The sequence below is a fragment of the Hyperolius riggenbachi genome, chromosome 5 (genome assembly GCF_040937935.1).
Source record: "Hyperolius riggenbachi isolate aHypRig1 chromosome 5, aHypRig1.pri, whole genome shotgun sequence".
In the NCBI taxonomy this organism is placed as follows: Eukaryota; Metazoa; Chordata; class Amphibia; order Anura; family Hyperoliidae; genus Hyperolius; species Hyperolius riggenbachi.
The window spans coordinates 349,080,957-349,105,499 of record NC_090650.1 but is presented as its reverse complement, the minus strand read 5'-3'; the positions used below and the strand labels follow the sequence as shown (position 1 = coordinate 349,105,499).

The following is a 24,543-nucleotide window of genomic DNA, read 5'->3' as shown; positions in this document are numbered from 1 at the left end:
AGTCTGTAATATTATTGATGTGTTGCTGAAAAATGCACAAGTGCAGAAGTATGCTCAGGCCCTTAGATACCACTTGACTGATACTGCAGTGTCCACTGTAAGCTGCGGTGGGATAGTTTCTGCTTAACTTTACACTCCCTCCCCCCAGCTTGGTAGCCCACATAATATTTCTCCCTGCATCTTGTTATCAGGCTTGATAGGATGAAGCAGAGGAAACTGTCTGCAGAGAAGCCATTAGCTGTGGATAAAGTGGTTTCTGTCTGGCCTCCTCCATCCAAGTTTATTTACACACACCTTTATATAAAACAGACATCTATGGACATGAGAACAGACAACAGATTATCCTGCAAGTACTACAGTAACCCTGAGGTACATATATAGATTTTTTGACCATTCTACGTTTAACAGTGAATGACTCCTATATTATAAATAGGAGCCGTTCACACTTGTCACACTTGCAACAGATCCACAGGATCCGCTGCAGTAAGCAGACCACACTTCTGTGCAGTCCGTGATAACTCCAGGCAGGCGGATGCATTCCCCTATATAGCATATGGGGGAACACATCTGCCCCGGGCTACAGCCTGACCATCGGCTTCCGCTGGCCACACGTGGTCCGGCACAAGTGGGAACACAGCCTTGAATCATGAACTGCTGCTTCATGAAACATTGCATGCATCTACCAATAAAGAGAAGTACTAAGTTGTATTAACTACACCTACCAGACGATTTTTTTGAATAATATCAACAAATGCTCTCCTACTTAGCTAGCTGGAGGCGACCCCATCTTGCACAGCATAGTCATTCCTCCTCCACTCTCCATATCAACAGTACACATTGCCTGGCTACAGCCCAGTGACTTGTCTGTCTGGAAAGGATGCCCCTAGGGATCGGGCTCTGATCACTATGGGTGACATGTAATGTGCCTGTGTACACACCTTAAAGGATAACTGAAGTGATAAGAATATGGAAGTTGACATATTATTTCCAATACCAGTTGCCTGGCAGCCCTGTTTATTTATTTGCCTGCAGTAGTTTCTGAATCACACGAAAAACAAGCATGCAGCTAATCTTGTCAGATCTGCCAGTAATGTCAGAAATACCTGATCTGCTGCATGCTTGTTCAGGGCCTGTGGCTAAAAGTATCAAGAGGATCAGCAGGACTGCCAGGCAACTGGTATTGCTTAAAAGGAAATAAATATGACAGTTGTCCTTTAACTAAAAACAAAGTGATTAGGCGGATGGGAACACTAGCATTTGATTCACACAGATCTTCAGAGCAAGTTCAAAACATCCTCCAAACTGCTGTCACAAAGGAACAAACACTTTCAGTTATCCTCAGAGTTCCTCTTTAATAATGGATATCTCTGAAGGGCTACTTTAAAAAAAAACCTCCCCAAAAGTCACTATTTTGGAAGTTTAGCAACTCTTTGCACTCTAAAGACTTAAGAGGATGCTATAGATAAATGAACAATGTTTGTACTAAAACAAAGAGTGCAAGGGTTCCAGCTTAACCCTCAAAGCAAAACTTTAACCAATAAAAATAAAAAAATAAAAAAAAATCTGCCCAAAAGCCTACTCTTCATCAAGACATCAGCACCTGGCACTGATAGCATGCTGGGTGTTGCAGTTCAACAGCAATGTCATAGAACTGCTTTTCTACTATGAGCCCACTATGGGCTCTTTTCAACTTGCCACGTAACGCACACCGATGAGTAAATTGAAGAAGTAAAAAAAACAAAAAAACAACTTGTACATAATAATGGCACCTTTCTGCACCCGGCTCAAGTGGGAATAAGCCCTTTATTATACAGCCTCGCCAATGAAGAAAAATTCCATTTACGCAGCAATAAAGGAAAGTTTAGAATGCACAAGATAAAAGGCATAAAGCAAGCCGCCCACAGTCTACAGCGCTGTGTGAGCAAACAAAACAAACAAAAAAAAAAGTGACAGACGTACGAAAGTTTCCTGTAAAAGGTTAAAACTCGCTACAAAAATAGACTGAGAAGAAAAAAAAAGAAAAAACTAAAAGCCTTGAGCTGCCTCTGAGAAAGCAAGACGAGCATCTTTCCAACTGTCCTGGTGCTTCTAGTGCACATGGACAGAAGCCTCCCGTAGCATGAGGCTCCATTTCCAGCCTTTATTTCCGCTCTAACTGCCACAAATTATACAACACTACAGCTGAACGCTGGGCCCCTTTCCTTTCATCTGCACGCCAAGAGCAATCACATTACCCTGGTAACCAGCGCTCACGTGACCAGCACCTGCTCTTTTGGCTGGATGCCATTGACTCAAGCCATCTGCTTCCCTCAATCAGCTTTCAAACATTGGCAACACCTGCGCTGCCGCGTTTTGTGGTCCCCTTTTATTTATATATTTTTTATCAGTATCCTAGTGAATCAGTGCAAAGGGGGAAAAGGAGAAAGAGCGAGCGAGGGGAGAAAAGAAAAAGCAAAATAAAAATCTAAAGCTTCATTAACTCATTCCTTTCCTATTCTGAACGTGGGGGGAAAGAAAAAGCTTCTCCAAAAGAAAAAAAGAAGGGTGGGGCAAAAGTGAGCGTTTTTGCTGGCTGTCGAGTGGCTAGTAGTTAAAAAGGTTAAAAACACCCCACCCCGAGAGGCACACTGTACCCCCTCCCGTGAGGGGCTAGTGAGAAGGACCAGAGGCAACTTTGCCTCTTCTAACTGGCTCCTCATGTAACATACAAAGCAGTGAGGGAAATCAAAGCCTTCTCTATGAATATTCATGACCTGCTCTCTTAATTTCATAAATCACAGCATCTGTAAACAGGAGGACAGCTGCTTCTTGGCAAATGATGGGCAAAAAAAAAAAAAATAAATAAAAAGTCACATACAGTACTTAATTTTTGGAAAAAAAAAAAAAAAGACCACCCGCGATTCAACATTATTCTAGCCAATAAATGGCCAAGTTATACCATCAACTGTGTTCTCAAAAAAAAAAAAAAAAAAAAGTTGTGACTACATCATTTTCCCAAGTTTTGCCAAGTAAGGAGAGGTATGAAATTTGTTCATTTTTCCAGAAAATACAGTAGAATCCCTTTATGGTAAACTTCAAGGGACCGGGAAAAGTAGTTTACTATATCAGAATTGGATATACATTGTATATTTATACAGACAAATTTGCTGGGACCGGAGGTCTGAGTTTACTATATCGGAGTTTACTATAACGAGATCCTACCATATTATAACTCTGATAAATTAATTTTCAACTTGGGCTTTTGCAGTATTTCCTTTTATCATTAAGTTATCATTTGCGTCACTTGTCTGCAGTTCCTAGAAAGATGCACAAGTCCTCCCATAACAACCGTTGCCAAGGTGCATACAACAGAGCTTCTCTGTGCTGTAATTGGCTGTCCCAGCTGATAGGCAAGTTGGTCAATAAGCAGCTCAAACAGCCAATGGTAAAACAGTATAATAGCAAGGCAGTCTGTCACCAAACACCGCCACTAAAATTCCCGCCGAAAGGCAACTTGTATTTGTATTTCAAGAGGTAACTTTTGCAGAAGTTAAACATTTGCAGTTTTTGTTTTGAAACATACAATTAGGAAAGTCGCTCTAGTTTACAAACATTGGACAATACTGGAGACATCAGGAGATCCTGGAAGGGACTTCTAAAAATTGACTATTAGGTGGTCAAAGTTTGCAACATTCACTTGGTTCATATTAGAACATGGTGGATCTGCAGTAAAGTGGTTGTGCAACTGTACATGGCTACAATGTTGTATCCAGGCTGTCCTGAAATTATTAAAAAGATTAGGACTAAAACCTGGTATATACACTGCCTCAATTCACTAAGCTTAACTCCTGTCTTTAATAACTCTTCTGAGCTATTTTACAGTTATCACAATTATATCACCATGGTGATATCTGTAAAACATCTCAGAAGAGTTATTAAAGACAGGAGTTAAGCTTAGTGAATTGATGTCACCTCCATACAGTAGGAGAACTTACACTCTGTTCAAGTATTCAAAGTCTGTTGGGCCTTGTGCTACATGGAAGTGGTAAACTTGGCCAGTGATTGGGCCAATCAAAATTGGATGCATATATGCACACTAACAATTTTCCACAAACCTTTCAGCCATTCTCACTATTTTCTAATATGACCCAGGCAACAGCAGACATGAAAAAAACAAAAAAATACACAGTCCAGGTTTGGATCACTTATGTTCTCCTATTGTAGCCATATCAATTAAAATGGTAAAAAATAAAGCAGCAGCAGACTCCCATAGGTCTACACTAAATCAATGGGTTGTATCCTCTATCAGAAATATTCTAGGAAAATAAAATTATAATGACGGAGGTTAGAGATTATGATTTTTTCCTAATATTAACCCTGACCAGAAATATGCAAATCATTCCGAGAGGATACAAATGTCATGGTTATTTTATGCCAATTTGTGCAGCTTGAAGATGCAGCTATCCACTTTCAAGCTGCATCAATGGGCAACAACTCTGAGTCATTTGCATCTCTGACCGTCTAGTTCCAAAGCATCTCTGCCTGTGTGGTGCAACTGACAGCAATGTCCGTGTGCATAAGGTCACAGACTATCAATAAGCAACCAAAAGCTGCAAGTTAGAACTCCAGGAACCTAAAACCAGATGTAAATAAAGGCTGCCACATTTCTTTCCTTTTAAATACCAGCTGCCTGGCAGAGCTGCTAGTCTATTTGGCTTTAGTAGTGTCTGAATAACACCAGAAACAAGCATGCAGCTAATATGCAGCACCGCAACGGTCTATTGTGAACATAACAGAACACACCAAACCTTTACACCAAAAAAAAGACAGTTTGCATTCCCACTTAACATAAACTGACTGTATAAAAAATACTGTATGAAGTGGAGCTGAACTCTTGCACAGGACATAAGGAAAACGGAGAAATGCACCCTGTATGTATTTTGGAGAATTTAGCCTATTTTCCCCTCATCTGTGGCTATTCATAAATGTAATTTGTATCAGTTGTAACAAAGAAATGTTTTTCATTGGAAAGCAGGTCGCTACAAGCGCATCCGAGCAAAAACATGCCTCCGTCATAGCTACGACTAAGAAGCCATGTTTTTGCTCCGATTCGCATGAGCTGTAATGCTGTTTGTCCACTAACGCTGCAATAAAAAAAAAATGTACTTTTACTCTACAGTCGGTGTAGCGGGATTCTAGGAGAAGATTCCCAGCTGGGACACAGAAGTAAAAATCTCATGTAAGCAAATGCTGTATGGCTCCAGGGTCCGCAGCCACTATGGAACGGAAGTGTGTCAAATGAACGCCATCCGCTGTCTGGAAATATACAGGATTAGATTTTTCTGCAAGGGACTGAAATGGGTCTATGTGAACTAGCTCACAGAAAAGAATTGCATTCCGACCTGCTCATTTTGTGTTCACTGCGCAGTCCACCAAAATGCAGCATAAATGTGAACCGGGCCCTTGTGCAAACCAAATAACCGTGGCCCATCAAGGCAAGGACTACACCTCTAAGGCGGGCAGTATTTTGCTTTTTTTTGCACAACGTGCGCATTCCCAATTGCAATTTTATCACAATATGGAAAATTTGTGAATGTGTAAAATAGTGGAAGGAAAGCACCAACACAGACAATCGGTGTCAGAAAACCCAAAAATCACACACAGAATTCTAGGACAAGTGTGCAGCCTGCTTAACTCCTCCTACTGATGGTGACACCATCACCCCCAATTCTACGTTTAACATTAACCGTTGTATCTATGCCTAACATTAGCCCATACCGGGACCTCGACTAATTAAAGCCAAACTCCAGGGCACGTATGCCATCGCTGGTGTCCAGTAAATCATAGCCGCAAACATACATTTTGGTCTATGGGGGCACCAGGTGTAGCAGACAGCAAGGGCGCCCTATAATGAACGGATTCATGAACTCTCTAGTCCGTGTCTACACAACAGGCTGAAAGGCACAGTTTGTTTTGAAACCTCTCAAAACCACCATTAAGTTTTTCAATAATTTGCGCTACCATAGTTCTGTGGAGTTGCACCAGACTCTCTAGCCTTCACTTTATATACATCAATAAGCCCTGAGCTTTCATGCGGCTGAATCCCTCTGTCCATGGACCACTTCTGGTTGGTACTAACCATTGCATGCTGGAATGCTGCTCTGACCCAGTCATCTGGCCATCATCAAAGTCACTCAGATTTTTACTCTTGCCCATTTTACTCACTTGATGTCAAATATACTCCCCTAACAGGTGCTACTGTAATAAGGTCAAAGTTATCCACATTATTTGTTTTTATATTGTGGCTGATACATTAACATTTTAAAGATTTTGTTTCCGACCTGGTTCTTTTTGACACGGGAGGAAGAGAAATCTGTCCAACTGAAACCCCAAAACAGATTCTAATACTTTCAGCGCAATACCCACAAATAGTGAAGGTCAGGTCTAGGAGAACCCATGGAGAAGCATGGGTTTTGCTTTATCAGCTGATAGATTTGCAAAGCTCTGATTTGCTGTGACCGCATCCTGCTTTAGCACATGATCATGACTAGCAAATCAGAGACTTGCATATCTATCACGTGACCAAACTGATCGCATGCCATGATTTCTCCTAGACATGATCATCACTATTCAAATCCAAAACGAAAAGGCTTTCTTTGCTGATCAGCTATTTGCAATTGGCACAGCTATCGGCCTGAGGAAGTGGGCTTAGGCCCGTAAAATGCATTGCATGTGCTGAATAAATATTTGTCTATACAAAGATCTCATCATTGAGGTAAGCCACCTATTTTTTTTTTTTTATTTTAACTTGTTTTTAATCCAAATTTTATTCACACGGGAACCTCTTTACCCAAATTGTGCTTCTCCTAGACATGACCATCACTATCCAAATCCAAAAAGAAAAACTGTTTCTGGAGTCACACTTTAAATCTATATGTTGATAGCTAGCTTGGAAATAAACAAACAAAGTTAAAATTTTGCAATAAACAACCAAGTTAAATCTTCCAAAAGCATAAAACATTCTGGAGCTCTCTGCCATAAAAACTTCTTAAAAACAAAACAAAACAAAATGAATAATCCATGTATACAGAAGAGCCCACTGTATAGGAAGACAGAGCTACCTGGCCTAGTAATGGTTAAGCAGCAGCAGAGGAGCTGCGAGTCTCTAGGCTCCTATTCCTGTAAGATAAAAGTCAGCAGCTAATACTTTGTAATGGGTGGCTCTGTTGTCACAAAGGGAGGCTCACCTTTGGTATAATATCAACACCAACAATACAACCCCTTCAATTAGTTAAATATGGCAAGCTGACATCAAAGCAATATAAAAAGAGGAAGCCAGTTTTATCTACAGCCCGGTTCACTGGTGTCATGCAGCGTCTTTAAAGACTTGCTATATGCGATTGTCTGTAGAGGAGAATTTCCTCGTTACTGAATCTTTCTTGAAGCATGCTTGCAGGAACGTCCGCCTGTTGTGTATACACTCCTTTATAATCTGCCACCAGTGCCATTCTGCACAGGAGAGTTACCAGGACACTTTCACAAAGGGAACTCATTTGCTTTTTCTGCCCAGGCAGGCAGCCATGTTGCTTCAGACCTAATTCGTGCAGGCAGGTACTGTGGTTTTTGGGTGACCCCATATGGAATGGTAGAAAAGTAGAATATCATATTAGAAAAAAAAATTAATACAATGCTATGCATAGATACATACATAGGTAAAAACTTGTTATTTTAGCTTTTAACCAAACTGAAGTTGAAGGAGGATGAAGAGTAGAGTAAGTATTCGTTTCTACTGACAAGTGATACAAGTGCAGCTACCTAGCCACATCGCATCACTTGCGCATCTCCCGATGCAGAAGTGTATGGAGGGGACAGCAGGCGGATACGGCTGTGCGAGAACCTGTAGCATGCTGCAGATTCTCGGATCGCTCCGCACGCAATGCAAACTGTTCAATTGCTGTGCATCACACCCTTTTAGTGGAAACGGGCCCTACAAGTAGAGTAAACCTGAAATGAATCAAAAGAAAGTATTTATACTTACCTGGGACTTCCTCCAGCCCGCTTCAGCCCGTGGGATCCATCGCCGTTTCTCATCAGTTGCTGGCCACCTCAGAATATTGGTTCAGCCGCGTTCTGTCGCACATGCGCTGCCTGTCCTCGCGCTCCTGTGGCCAGGTGCATTCTGCTGATACTATGGGGGGCTGCACATGCACGACAGATCCAATATACCAGAACAGTTCGGAGAGGCGCAGAGAGCCTGCCTGAAGGGGGCTGGAGGAAGCCCCAAGTATAAATGCTTTCTTTTGATTCATCTCAGGTGGTATTTAAAGCCAAGCAGGTGAATAGCTCAGCAATAAAAGCACTTTTACATGAATTCCACTTTATTCAAGGGACCAAAAATTATTATTATTATTATTGACAAACAAGCTGCTGGCCTCTGTCCCCCAACCCCCACTTCACTAAGGCACGGTTTCCACTGGGGCGCAACGTCTCTGGCTGACGTTTCTGAATCGGGCTTGGCACCTGTGATGTGGCAAAGCGGCAGCAGAATCGCTAAATTAAAGGAATACTGTAGGGGGGGGTCGGGGGAAAATGAGTTGAACTTACCCAGGGCTTCTAATGGTCCCCCGCAGACATCCTGTGCCCCTGCAGCCACTCACTGATGCTCCGGCCCCGCATCCGGTTCACTTCTGGAATTTCAGACTTTAAAGTCTGAAAACCACTGCGCCTGCGTTGCCGTGTCCTCGCTCCTGCTGATGTCACCAGAAGCGTACTGCACAGGCACAGACCATACTGGGCCTGCGCAGTACGCTCCTGGTGCCATCGGCAGGAGTGAGGACACGGCAACGCAGGCGCAGTGGTTTCCAGACTTGAAAGTCTGAAATTCCAGAAGTGAACCGGATGCGGGGCCGGAGCATCAGTGAGTGGCTGCGCGGGCGCAGGATGTCTGCGGGGGACCATTAGAAGCCCCGGGTAAGTTCAACTCATTTTCCCCAGACCCCCTACAGTATTCCTTTAATGCATGGCTATAGAGATACGGATGAATTGGACCAGCATGCGATTCGGACGGCAAGCCTATGTGACTGAATCAGCAGCATTTCCCCTCCAACTCAGATGCGGGGGAAATGCTGTGTATTCTGCAGTGGTGGAAACAAGCCCTAACAAATAAGTAGGTAAAAAGTATACAGTTTATTCTACAGGTGAAACGCAAAAAATTTGAATATTGCGCAATAGTCCATTTATTTCAGTAATTCCCCTTAAAAGTTGAAACCAATATATGAAATACATGCATTACCTGCAGAGTGAGATATGTCAAGCCTTTATTTGTTATAATTTTGATGATTATGGCTTACAGCTTATGAGAACCGCAAAATCAAAATCTCAGATCACTAGAATATTGTAAAAATGTTCAATATTCTATGCGCAAAAAGTGTCACACTCTAAATGCAAAAAAAACATGCAGAGGGTTCCTATTTCATATAATAGTTTCACCTCTTAAGATGAATTACTGAAATAAACGGACTTTTGCACAATATTCTAATTTTTAGAGACTTTCACCTGTAAGTTTAGGCTTAGAAGCTGCTGGTGTAAATCCTCTTAAAAGAGGTCCAAACAGCTGCTATGTACACACACTATATTTTCTGTCAATAGTTAATGGTTTGCGGCCTTCTCTTCAGCAACCTGCCTGGTTTCAAAATGCTTGGTTAACGACCATAGTAACTCCCTCTTGCAATGCACAAGGACATTGCCTCCAACCTCCATAGAATTGTAAAGTGATCATGAGTAAACCGTCACCTGAAGTAATCACAAAGGATCACGGTGGGCAAAGTTAATCCAGCACCTGTTTAGCCAGGGTTATGCCATGGTCACATATGGCTGCAAAGGACACACATGGCAGAAAAGACATGTATGACTGTGACTTTCCCTTGCTGAATGCCACGGTGAATACCATGGACTGCTGACCCTGGGAATGCTGATACAAGCATAAGTGTCCAAGGCTATACTGTCTGCTCAGATTCAGTAAAATGCTGCACAGTACAGATCAATGAGGTACCAAAACACACAGTGAAAGCAACCCAAGAGCTTTCCAAGGCATATTCTAACTATAACATGCATTCCATGTACTGGAGACACAACTGAAGACAAAGAACAAATGACCACTGAAGACAGCTGCAGCGACGGCTGGCAAGGCCTCACCAGGGAGGAAACCCAGCATTTTTTTTTTTATTAAACTACAGAAAATGATTGTTATGTTTCTGTAGTTGCTCCAATTACCTATGAGCCCCTGAACATAAGATTACAGTACAAAATTCTTAAAAGGCTTGCACAATATTGTGAAGATGTCTTGGCACCCTAAAAAAAAAAAAAAAAAAAAAAAGGTACATTTGTGCACAATATTATACACCTGCTTGTCTTTTCTGCTTGTGTGTTGAGATTTCCATCAGCTCCTATCTCGGTAACCCTCACATAATTGCTTCCTTCTCTCTGCCCCTGGAGTACATTCTACACATACAGTATTCTCTGGGAGAATCCACTAAGGCAACAACATCACTTATTCCCCACTGAGCTCTCCATATGGAGAATGCACACCCGAGGAGAACACAGGAAGTTCAGTTCATAACAGAGATCTCACTGTGTCCCTGGGACAGGAAGTGAGGGGGGAGAAAAGCTACTCTGGCTACTGAGGGGGGAGTAGGAGACAGAAACAAAGGTGGGCATCACAATCATTACCACATGCAAGAGAGATGAGATTTTTTTTATCTTTTGTTTTTAATGCTGCCATTCAGCTCAATATCATTTTGGCCTCAGGTGTCGGAGTTTTGGAAGTCCCTTTTTGGAAACCTGTGTAAAGGACCTATAAACAGATCCACACAGATGTCACGCTATGCCTTGCCTGTGTGCCTCTGTATAGACATGCTTGCTTGGCCATCTGCCCATTGGAGAGGGGGAGGCTGAGCAGAAAACTTCTTGCACCAAAGTTGCTGATTGAGGTGAGGTCATTACAATCAGGAGACTGACCTTCCTTGGATGATGCGGGTACCATAGAGACCAGTGGTAGCCACGCCTCCCATACAGCAGCCTTGCCTCTAATTGTAAAGCATTATCATGCATACATAGCTTAAAGGACTACTACTGAAAAAAATTGTAAAAATTTAAAACAAATACATATATAATATGTACATTTATTTTTGAGTAAAATGCACTATAAACTACTTTTTTCCTGTGTTGCGGTCGCTTACAGTAGGCAGTAAAAATCGAATAGATCTGACAAGTTTTTAACTAGTCCATCTCCTCATGGGTGATTCACAGCAATTCCCTTAAGCCCCGTTCACATTGCACTTGTTGCCGTCTGGATTTCGGCAACGCGTACAGGAGGCCGACGCGCACGACATCAAAAAGTGCATAGACTGCACTGTCTCATGTTCACACTCCATGCGTTCTGGACCACTGCGGTCCGCAAACGCATGCTGCATGCATTTTTTACCAAAACGTGCGGCTGATTCATTCACTTTCAGTGAATGGGATCAGCCCCGCAACGCATACAAACGCAGATGGCGTGCGTTCGTACGCGTTGCGTTCCGAGCACACGGCCATCCGCGTTTGATGATGTGAACGGGGCCCAATTCTTTACAAAAACGCTACCTATGAGGTGATGGTCTAGTCCAAAACCACATGTCAGATTTTGACTACCTACTGTAAGTGTTTTCGACATAGTAAAAAATATATTTATAGTGTATTTTATTCTGGAACAAATGCACATTTTATACGTATTAATTTTATATTTTACAATATTTTGCGATAGTGAATGTCGACCTCAGTCTTCTCTTTTATGCACAAAGTCAGAAGTGTTGCCTATTCTTAATGCTGCGTCCTCTGCATTAAAGGGAACCTTAACTGACAGGGATATGGATGTTTCCTTTTAAACAATACCAGTTGCTTGGCAGTCCTGCTGATCTCTTTGGCTGCAATAGCGGCTGAATCACATATCTGAAACAAGTATGCAGCTAATCCAGTCTGACTTCAGTCAGAGCACCTGATCTGCATGCTTGTTGAGGGGCTCTGGCTAAAAGTATTAGAGACACAGGATCAGCAGGAGATTCAGTTTAGGTTCCCTTTAAGAGGCGGCGCCACCGGAAGCAAACTCGTCATGGTTCCTAAACAGTGGAACCAAAAGTGGTGCCTTGCATCATCTGTCTGGACTCTCTCTCTCCCACAGATGTCAGTGGAGGTAATCTGTGGGGGTTTTCTCCACCAGAAAATAACAGTGCAACTAAACCAAAACTTGCAAAATGTACAGTCTAATAGCAATCAAGATAAGTGAATATAAAGCGTGTACATAAGAAATATGATGGACAGAATGCTTTTTAAGGAGACAAATATGCTTCCCAAACTACACTACAGCTTGCACCCTGCTCTGGATTCAGCAGGTGGGTGGGTCAATCAAGTGTGCCCATGTGACACCCAAGATAGAAGGAGCGATAGACATGAGTAAACATTTCACAACAGCCCCTACACAACAGACAAAAATGTGTCCTCTGTGTGAGGTGCAGACTTTTAGTCGTTCACAGCAGGGCTGTGGAGTCGGTCCAAAAACCCACCGACTCCGACTCAGACTCCTCAGTTTAGGATTCCACCGACTCCGACTCCTCTAATTTGCATATTACATTTTTGTTGATTAATAGTATGTAACATGAAATTCGTCTCTTAACTGCCAACGCTTAGGAATTTTACAAGACAACTGAAGTGAGAAGGATATGTAGACTACTATATTTATTCCCTTTAGACTAAAACTAGTCCTTGGTAAGAGTACTTGTAAAAGGTACAAACCGGAACAAAGAACATCTATCAGGCCCTAGGCAATGTTGTAAGTGTGGGTACATGTAAGAATGATGTGCAGGTACTCTGCAGGGGAATGAGGAGATTGTAAACAGACAACACCTCTGTGTTCAATGTGCACAGCATTCTTTCTCAGTGGATTCGCTGCAGCTCTGTGGGGAGTGCATATGTAGAGTATAGTACTACTGTGCAAGAAAGTAAACCTGAGACAAATGAAATTAAAGTTTTATACATACCTGGGGCTTCCTCCAGCCGCCTTCAGGATAATCAGTCCCTCATTGTCCTCCTCCACCACCTGGATCTTCTGCTATGAGTCCAGGTACTTGAGCCAGTCGGGCGTAGTGCGCATGCACACACTCCGCCGCCAGGAGCATACTACACCTGTGCAGCACTATTGCGCAGGTGCAGAATGTTCCTGGCTGTGGGAGCGGCATGCGGCCGGACAGCGCTGACTGGCTGAATTACCAGGACTCATAGCAGAAGATCCGGGTGGTGGAGGACAGCGAGGGACTGATTAGCCTGAAGGGGGCTGGAGGAAGCCCCAGGTATGTATAAAACTTTACTTTTCATCCGTCTCAGTTACCCTTTAATTTGTAGTCACCAAACCAAATTTTAACAACATATCAAATTATTTGATTTCATCAGCAAAGGGAGTGCATACATTTGCATAAATCAGCATCAATGCAGAATTATTTCCATCTCGTTGACCATCTCTATTAGTGACACAGCTACACATCAGGCTTTATTCTTACAGCATAGATGTTATTTAGTATATATAAGAGATTCCTGTGTACACATCATATATACAGTCACAATCAGATATGTATATCTGACCTTAAAAATACAGGGACTGCTTTATTGAAGCAGCACAAGTAACTAATTTTGAATTGGTTTATTTCATTTTTGTGGACTAAGCACAGCTATTACTGTATATATACTGTATATATACATTATTTTTAATGACTATTATCTGAGAAATAGAACATTTTATCATATTTTCTATTTTAATTACAGTTACAAATTCATTAGGAGTCAGAGTCGGAGTCGGTGCATTTTTTCCCGACCCCGACTCCGACTCCAGGCACCCAAAATTGCCCGACTCCACGACTCCGACTCCACAGCCCTGGTTCACAGGAAGTGAGGGACAACCAATTGTGTGACACCAGGATTAACAGGAAACTACTCCGGCTCCAGGAGGACTTAAAAGACAACGGACGTGAGTATGGTGTGTCATATTTATTTCCTTTTAAACCATACCAGTTGCCTGGCAGCCCTGCTGGTCTATTTGGCTGCAGTAGTGTCTGAATCCCACCAGAAACAAGCATGCAGCTAATCTGGTCAGACCTGACAATATCAGAAACCTCTAATCTGCTGCATGCTTGTTCAGGGTCTATGGCTGAAGTATTAAAGGGGAATTGAAGTAAGAGGTATACGGAGGCTGCCATATTTATTTCCTTTTAATCAATACCAGTTGCCTGGCAGCCCTGCTGGTCTATCTCTCTGCAGTAGTATCTGAATAACACCAGAAACAAGCATGCAGCTAGTCTTGTCAGATCTGACTTTAAAGTCTGAAACACCTGACCTGCTGCATGCTTGTTCAGGGGCTATCGCTAATAGTATTAGAGGCAGAGGATCAGCAGGGCTGCCAGGCAACTGATATTGCTTAAAAGGAAATAAACATGGCAGCCTCCATATACATTTCTCTTCAGTTCCCCTTTAAGGAAGCCATACATCTAGCGATGTAGGCCAGATTCGACCAAGAGACAAATCTCTCTTATCGAATCTGATAAGAGAGAGATCTGTCAGCAGCCCGTACACCACAGGCCGATTCCCGATCAATATTATGCTGAAATCTATACAGAACCGGCCTTGTGACGCTTTGTCCCCCTGATGTAAATGTCCCCCCTGTGCCCCGTGTAAAGTATACATTACCTGCCCGCGGCCTCCGCTTGTCCCTCGCTAGCTTCCGGTATCCCACCACTGTACACACAAGTGGTTTCCTAGTAAGGGCATGCGTGACGTCACCACGTGGTGCATGCATGTATGCAGAGGGGAATGCGCCCGGCGCAGCGGAGGGACGGTTACAGGCTGTCGGACAGGTAATGTATAGTTTACACAGGGCACATTTACATTGGGGGGCACAGTGTCTGGGGGTTTCGTCACATCTGTCGGGAAATTACACGCTATTCCTGCCGCGCACCCGATCAAGCAAAATCGGCCAATATCTTGCAGCATGCGCAATCGAGAGTGCGACCAATTTTTGTCCCGAAATTGGTTGCATTGTTGGTCGGGCATGCACTTGGCAGCACAGATTTTCATCCAATTCGATTATAATAACAGAATTGGATGGTCAATTGGTCGCCAAATCGCCTGATGTATGACCACCTTTAGAGGTAGATTATCAGCAGGATAGCCAGGTAACTGGTATGGTTTAAAAAGGAAATAAATATGGCAGCCCCCATATCCCTCTTGTTTCAGTTGTGCTTTAAGCCTGTATGGATGATAGGTACACAGTTACAGAAGAGAGCAGTTTGTTAAGGAAATAATGTGATAGGAGACAGGCTTGAGTGGAACGCCACACTTTACTGGCAACCCTTCTTCCTCAGACATTAAAAGCCTCCAAACATGATCCTATAATTTGCAGTCACTTCATGACAACGCTTAGTCAATTTTATACTCAAACTGGAGAAATGCATTGCAAAACCATATACTACTGTCATCAATTATGTGAAAAATGGCTCTTCAAGATTTCTCACAAAGCCTATATGATTGTTGCCTAGATTTCTGGCAACCACACACACACAGTGTATTTGGTAACAATATCCCCTCACTAACATTTACATAAAGACCTATTTCACCGGGCCAGACTTCCTGCATTTCTGTCCCTCCCACCGGCCCCATAATCATCCCAGTTTCCACAGCCTGCAATGAGCCCAGCGACCAATGAAAGGGCAGATCACAGCGCACTGGCGTGCAGACACTTCTTCGGAAGAGGATTTTCCACAAAACGTGAAAACTGTAAAATTCCCAGAAAGCACTGTAAATTCTAACAGTAATCTGACGTATATTTTAATCCTAATGAAAACAGTGTTTCTGAGCCGATTTGGATTAGGTACTTCTGACTGTGCCTCCATCTGGAAATTATATACTTCCCAACCGTAGTCACAGCTTGAAAAGCAGAATCAGATGTTTGGAAACTGTTCAGAACATTTCAAACACAAACACAAAAATTGGTCCTTTATCTTATAGCCTAATGTAGAATTAGTGATCACCATTTACACCTGAACATATGCTTCATATATGCTATTCTGCGGTATTTATGTGGCGTGACTACCGTACTGTGCTTCTGCCTGGAAAACAACTCTGTGAGAAGGAGCATTTTGTGCCATAGCCGGTGAGATTCCAACTGCTCCATGTTATCCTCTTTCACAGACTTCTGACAGTCTAGCTGGATCACACAAACTACATTGTTATCAGCCACAATCCATCCTGAACATGCACCATGCAGAGACTATGGAATACAGCAAACCCTTCACTCTCACAGTACCATAATACTCCAACCATAGAACCAGGTTTATCAAACAGCTAAAAGAGCCAGTATATCAGAACATCAAAGTGGACCTGAACTCTTGCATAGGACAGAACGAAAACAGAGAAATGCTCCCTGTATGTATTTATAGAGTTTAGCCTGTCCACCTTCATCTGTGACTAATCCCCACCATAATTTGGCCACCCATCTGTCAGCTCAGGAATCCCCTCTGCCAGGGCAGATGAGCTAAATTTGTAAACACAGGATGCTAACAATAGGTCTGCTTCCGTGAAAGCAGGAAGTAGACGCACTGCATATTTATTGCAGGATTAGTATCAGCTGTGAGGCCTGGTGCACACCAGAGGAGTTTTTCTGAGCGTTTTAAATTTTTAAATCTGCTGCTAATGTTATCCTATGTGTCTGTGCACACTGGAGCAATGAGGTTTTGTAAAAAAAAACCATAGCATTACATTGGGAAGAGCTTTTGAAACCTCTAGTGTTTAGGCGCTAGAGGTTTCAAAAGCTCTTCCCAATGTAATGCTATGGGGTTTTTTTTTACAAAACCTCATTGCTCCAGTGTGCACAGACACATAGGATAACATTAGCAGCAGATTTAAAAACTCAAAACGCTCAGAAAAACTCCTCTGGTGTGCACCAGGCCTAACAAAGGAATGTTTTTTTCTTTAAAGGATATTATATTGCTTATCTTTTAGAGCAGAGAGGAAGTTCTGAGTTCAGGTCCGCTTTAAGTTGCTGAAAACCAAGTAAACTTTTGTCATTGTCCATGGGTAGCTCACCAGTTACTATGCAGTGAAGTCACCCAGCAGCTAAGGATTGATCACCACTAGTCTGCTGCTTGCATCACTGAAGGGAGAAACTGCCTGCATATGTTGCATGAGACAGTTTGGAGAGTACACTGAAGTTCAACACTGTCTCATGCAACATTTCCTGGCAGTTTCTGCCTTCCAGCAGATCGGTGCAGAACTGCCACCTGCAAACACATGAGAGCGACTAACAGGTGGAGATCTCCATCGTTGCCAGCCGACCATGTGAGCTAGCACTATACACTGTAGTGTAACTATATAACTATATCGGTAGCAGCTTTCGCACAGGGCCTACAGATTTATTTATGTCTGGTCAGCACCGTGGTAAAGTGTTTTGCACTTTCAACCATCATTGCCAATTCCCAGTCTTAGCCAGGACACTATCTGCGTTGCGCTTGTATGTAATATACACGTTTAGGTTATATGCTCCAAGATCTGAAATCACACTCATGTTAATTGGTCTTTACCTATAGTAGCGATATTACACTGACTATGTGAACATTGTGAGCTCCTCTGAGGGACTACAAGTAACAGGAATTCCACAACGTAATCTGGGAAGTGCAGCAAGAAACACGAGCACCACATAAAGGCAGAAACTCGTGCGCTAGCTGGCATATTCTGAGTGAGACGTTTTGTACTGTATTCTGTACAGTGCCCTGCCATGTGGGCTCCTCATCGCAGGAAACTTAAAGTGGCCATACACTGGTCAACATGGCCAAGAGATAGATCCCTCTCCAGAAAAGAGACCAAAACCTCGGCATGGACGGGGGAGTGGCTTAGTTGGTCATCAAATGGAATGCCCCTAGTGACGCAATCCTGACTTGCCACCGTTAGACAGAAATGTCTAAACCTGCGCGATCGACCGATTTCTGCAGTGATTTCTGCAGTGATTTCTAGCAGATTTGTTCACATAATTGAATAGGCCAGATATCTGTGGAAAAAAATGTTAAGTCTATTGCCATCTTTATACACTTACTATGATATCTATTTTACGTGTTTATGTGTTTGCAGAGGGAAGTATCAGACAGAAATTGCTGGTGTCACAGGAAAAATGTCGATAGTAACAACAGCTGATCCTGACCCGACATGAGAATTTCATAGACTTTTTTTTTTTTTTAAGTTCTCACCAAGGATATTTTTGATCCACAAATCCAGCGTTTCTAAACTCTGCTCCCTGAATACCAACAACAGCTTGTGTTTTTCTCATCTCCATCAGCAGAACAGGTGGAATAATTAACAACAGAGGAAAATGCCTCAGTTTGCTTATGGACGATACAGGAAATCCTTGAAACAAGACTAGCTGTGATCATTCCAAACCAGAAGTGCGGAAAAGCTACGTAAATTTTATTTACATCCTGCGTGACCTCATCGTTTTCACCAAACAGAATGTGCAAACAGCTATTTTACGTGATGCGGCAAACTCATTTCATCAAAAGAACGAGATAGCAAGACCAACAGCTTAAAGGATAACTGTAGTTATTTAAGCAAATGCATTTCTCCGTTTCCCCTCCTCTTCAAGAAATAAAAACTATTTAAAGCTCCCCCATAGGATGTCCAGACACAGAAATCTGAGCTTCTTATAGCAGGGGGCAAGGCAATAGCCAATTTTGAAAACTTCTCCCTATCAGAAGCCCAAGCACTGAAGCCCCGCCTCCTGTCTCCTAGCTTCTTTGGGTAAGGACCAAAGATGACCAATAAGATGCTAATTTTGAAAGCCTGAAATTGGGCCAATTAAATGCAATTGCCACAGATTTCAATTTTTGGCCCCATTTCAAGGTGCATACAAAACAATTTGCATCAACTCACTGATCAGCTCTAGTAGTGGTCTACAGCCATATAACTTATCACAGAATATGCTATGGCAAGTCCAGTAATCTACTCCAAAGCAGAACCCCCCCCAAAAAGCTCCAGTTTCACTTATGTCTGTTTTGAATAGGAATTCCTCTAACACACAAAAATCACCACGTTTCATGAAACTCCTCAAAAAGTGTTATTGCCCAGAAACTATTAGCGATGCCACGCCGCACAAGCACCCACTCTCACCTGGCCTTTTTGCTGGTCTTGGCTTTGGGCGTTTTCACCTTCTTCTCTTTTGGCTCTTTGGGAGTTTTGGGTGGTTTTGGAGCTTTAGGTTCCTTGGGCTCTTTCTTTGCTTTGGGCTCTTTTGGCTCCTTGGGCTCTTTTTTAACCTTAGGCTTTTTCTTCTTCTTCTTACCTTCCGGCGCTCCCTCCACAGAGAGCTCTGGATTCTCCCCAGGGAAACCTTCCTGACCAAAGTTAGCATTATCCGCAGTGATGTGGTTGTTTTTTTTCTTCCTTTTCTTTTGTGGTGGAGGAGACTGCATTGATGGTAGGAAATCTTCCGTGTTCATTAAAGGGGCATTTGGACCACCAATTCTAGTCAAATCCGGCATAGCTTTATCAAGAAAAGGTTCCGATGGGGAATGCTGCAAAAATTAGAAAAAAACAAAATCACGTTACATTTGGTAGAGAAATGGTGATGACATAATATCAGTGCTATACAACTCATTATGTTATTCAAACATCTTTCCATTTCAATTTGAAGCCAGCTTTAAGGCGTCTAGCAAACTGGAGTGTCGCATTGCACATCCTATTAAGAAAGGATTGTAAAGCAATGAACAAGTTGCATCATGCGTTACCCATGCGGCGCTTACAGGGAAGCATACAGTACATAAGAAGTATGCATCACTGCAACAAAGTGGCCGATTTCTTTCAGAGAGGGATTGACTCCTAACACATTCTACACATCAGATTCCACCACAGAGGCGCTTAATTTGAATCCTTGTGCAGATTGTTTGATACTCCTCCCTATATTGTCTGATGAAGCGGGGTTGAACCTGCGAAACGCGTTGCATTTCTTTTTGGAGTTCCTAATAAATGTGTTTGACTGTCTGAATCGCAGTCGTTGTCGTGTCTGCTTGAGTGAGGTAAGACCACCACTTCCTCCTTTAATTTTGCCATTTAAGTTGGTTTTTAAGCTCATTTAATCTAATCTTATACTTTGGCGCCTCTGTTCATTGTATACAGATTGCACCACAGAATCAATTAAAAATTTAGAAAAACTACAGCATTGTAATTTCGCAGCAAATCGCTACGGGCATTAATTTACCGCCCCCCAATAGATCTAGATTTTCCCTTCTGTACAATCGATACTCATTGATTTTTCGTCAAAATTGGTCAAAATTGAATAGACTCGACATATTGGAGGAATCAACTCTCATCCGATTCAATCAGAGTGATCATATCTGTAGGGAATCGAATGGGAGAATCGATGTGTTTATGGGCAACATAACAGCAGATTCATTTAAAGGGAAAACATGTTTGTTGAAAATTGACAATTTGTCTATTTCCTATGACAATTTGTCGTTTTTCTCCCGTTTCCTAACCACACACTTAAAAGGAAATCTTCATTCCCTTATAAACAATGCCAGTTGCCTGACATCAGTGCTGATGCTCTGCCTCTATTGATTTAAGTCGCTAGCCCAGAATGAGCATGCACATCAGGTGCTCTGACTCCACTGGCTGCATGCTGGTTGCAGGTGTGTGACAGCCAGGCAACTGGCATTGTTTATAAGTGAATGAAGATTATTATATTGCCCTAAGCAGAGACATTACATTAAGGTATGGATTGGAGTAGGAGCCGTAAGGGACGGTTGAATTGCAGGAATTTTTCAGTGAAGCTCTGCAGAAGATGTCACTGCTATATAAATACACAATAATAGGTAACACTTGCAGGTATGTGTAGCAGCACAGTGTACAGATTTGCAATTGAGGCAACAATCTGGGACAGAGAAGAGAAAAGTTGATACTCAAACAGCAGTTTCAGGATAACAATAACAAAAAACATTTTCTAACACGGCAAAATGTTATTGTGGCAACCTTAGGCTATACTTGCCCGATTTTTTAAAAGTTAACACTTTGGCATTACTGGAAAGGGAAGAAATACTCTGGCCACAAAGCGAGATCAGTTGACAATAAGCTGTTGCTATGCAGCCATTTTTATCTCCTGGAGAGACAGGTCACATGATGTCACTTGATGTAATATCCTGAATGGCATCCATCCATAAACTGCTCGGTGCAGAGCTGCAGTCAGGGGATAGCCATCTATCACACGGCTGCAGACACATTACACTTGCTCATTTCTTTCCTTCTCTCTTCAAAATTTGATGTAAATGGTCCTATGAATTACTCTACAAAATAGGGTTCAGGTAAGTCATATGGCAGTGCAACTAAATAGTCAAAAATCCTGTGTAAAAATAAATACTGGTACTTAAATAGGACTTAAACAGCACTTTATTGGTCTAGGTCGGATAAAATATATGCCTTCCGGTCAAAGCAATAGCCACAAGAGATGTAGAGGTCACACTGGGGGTGGAGGCTGGCATCACATGCAGGTCCAGCTCCAGGCAATGGCTCTGACAGCTTGATTTACCCGCAGCTTACTGGAGAGGATTACTCCACTATACTAACGAGGATGAAGACGCTGATGTCACTGCTTGTGAGCACCACAACCCAGTAAATGGGAATATGGTCAGTTCAGAAAGCTTTAACCCACTTCACGTATCCTTTAAATCCTATTTCCAGGAACAGATCTACAAAATACCATCTAGAAGCTTAGCAATCATAATGCTCAAGTGTTACCCTTTTTTGTAACCTGAGGCTGCAACAGCTAAAAATCAAGTCTTGGAATTCTGTCCTATGTTCACACAATCCATTTTGCACTGGATATGGCAATGCCCATTGAAATATCAAGAGAGACATTCCATAAATGCAAGATAATTAGTAGGTAGCAGATGCAGTGCTATTTCCAAAGATATGGCATGCTTCTGCCATGCAGTGTGAGTACCTCCCGTTGCCCGTCAGAGAGGGTAAAATGCATCCGATACGCCATCTGCTGTCTGGCTGGTCCACACAGTGTGGCCTGACCCTGCAACGCAGACAGTCTGTGGATCAGTATAGCAAGCTTATAGCCTGAATTATTGGGGAGATTGCAGCAATGGCAGTCTGTGGAGCAAGATGTGGCTAGTGACTGGGCTTCTGACTAGCTGACTTTAAAGTGGATCTGAGATAAACTTTTACTCATTGCACAATTGTGTTCCTTTCATATTGTTTACAGGGCATTCCTCAAGCCAAATACTTTGTTTTAATACTCCAATTCCCAATAAACTAAACAAGCCTCGCCCACAGCTCCTTTTGTGCCTTGGCACTGTAGCAAGGGCTTATGGGAGCTCAGTCTGGGCAGGAGGTTACTAGACATTGATTTCAGAGGCAGAGGGGAGGAGGAGAGGGGACTGAATTTACACACAGGCAAGCTGATAGCATCTCCAGCCCTCAGCCTGTGACAATGTGACAAACAGAACATGGTTTCCCTCATTGTATCACAGGAATAAATAATCAAACTTTTGAAGCTGTTTGCAGCTAGATATGCTGTGTAAACTATCTAAACTTTAGATAAGATATATAGACAAGTTACTGGTAGTTAGTTTTTCATCTCAGATCCGCTTTAACAGCCACTTATGACATCAGGTAATAAGGAGCTTTTACACAGATGAAACAAGGTCTTCCCCTCAGTGCGCTCACAGATCTATGGAAACACTGAGGCCTATGGGCCAAGTAGAGTAACTGCAGCAATTCCGAACATTGCCGGCAAACCCAAAAAGCGCTAGGCTGATTAAAGTGAATGGAGGCAATCGCGATTTGGTCAAATATCAATCAAGAGACCTGCAGCAAATTTGGAGCAATTGCATCCCAATGCAAAAGATAGGAGCGCTGTAAAATCGAAAATAGTGTTTCGAAAGCGATTTTGCAGAGACATTGTGAGCGATTTACAAGTGTAAATACATTTTAGTCTACTAACCAAGTCTCCTGAGGTCCATTTCTTCTGGCTTCCAGCACAAGAGATCGCAAGCACTACTCTATTTGAAGAAGAGTCTATAACCTCTTGTGCTAAGGGGTGGGGCTGCAAGCCAGAAGATGGTGGACACTGACCTCAGGAGACTCTGCAAGTAGTTTAAATTGTATTTACACTGGATACAGGGAAAAAAATGCCAGCAGTAGATTGTACAGAACTTTTAATCACTGTACGAATCCGGATATTGCTGTAGCAAATACTAAAAAAAATGCTGAGCGTTTGTTGGTGATCTGTGGTGGGTGCCTGGCATAATGCCCAGAGAAGGGTTTTAAAGGGACACTTAAGTCAAACCAAAAAAAATGAGTTTTACTCACCTGGGGCTTCCAATAGCCCCCTGCAGCTGTCCAGTGCCCTCGCCGTCTCCCTCCGATCCTCCTGGCCCCGCCGGCAGCCACTTCCTGTTTCGGTGACAGGAGCTGACAGGCTGGGGACACGAGTGATTCTTCGCGTTCCTGGCCACAATAGCGCCATCTATGCTGCTATAGCATATATCATATACCATATAGCAGCATAGAGGGTGCTAATATGTCTGGGAACGCGAAGAATCACTTGCGTTCCCAGCCTGTCAGCTCCTGTCACCGAAACAGGAAGTGGCTGCCGGCGGGGCCAGGAGGATCGGAGGGAGACGGCAAGGGCACCGGACAGCTGCAGGGGGCTATTGGAAGCACTAGGTGAGTAAAACTCATTTTTTTTTGTTTGACTTAAGTGACCCTTTAACCACTTGAGGACCGCCCCCAGCCGATGGGCGGCGGCAAAGTCCGGGCCCAAACGACCGCAATACGCCCATCGGCGGGGGCGGCTGCGGGAGTGGCTATGCGGCGATCGCGTCATTCGTGACGCGATCAGCCGCCGGGGACTGGCTCCGCCCACCGCTCGTAGTAACCCGCCGGCCGTTCGGAAGCGCCGGCGGGTTACTAGCACCCGGATCGCCGCTGCACATATGTATAATAGGCTTTGTAATGTATACAAAGCCTATTATACTGGCTGCCTCCTGCCCTGGTGGTCCCAGTGTCCAAGGGACCACCAGGGCAGGCTGCAGCCACCCTAATCTGCACCCAAGCACACTGATTTCCCCCCCCCCCCCCTGCCCCCTGATCGCCCACAGCACCCCTCAGACCCCCCCCTGCCCACCCCCCAGACCACTGTTTGCACCCAGTCACCCCCCTAATCACCCATCAATCACTCCCTGTCACTATCTGTCAACGCTATTTTTTTTTTATCCCCCCCCCCTGCCCACTGCCCCCTCCTGATCACCCCCCACCCCTCAGATTCTCCCCAGACCCCCCCCCCCCGTGTACTATATGCATCTATCCCCCCTGATCACCTGTCAATCACCCGTCAATCACCCGTCAATCACCCGTCAATCACCCGTCAATCACCCCGTCACTGCCACCCATCAATCAGCCCCTAACCTGCCCCTTGCGGGCAATCTGATCACCCCTCCA

General features: G+C 43.3%; 1 protein-coding gene across 2 annotated transcripts in view; it reads right to left on the bottom strand.

Annotated features, from left to right (window-relative positions):
- The window catches only part of CHD7 (chromodomain helicase DNA binding protein 7), a 257,707-nt gene that overhangs the window by 123,825 nt on the left and 109,339 nt on the right, over positions 1–24,543 (bottom strand). For both annotated transcript variants that reach the window (XM_068237430.1, XM_068237431.1), the window contains one exon: positions 19,210–19,613. In XM_068237430.1, the coding sequence (XP_068093531.1) occupies positions 19,210–19,613 (404 nt within the window). The remainder of the gene's footprint in view (positions 1–19,209; positions 19,614–24,543) is intronic.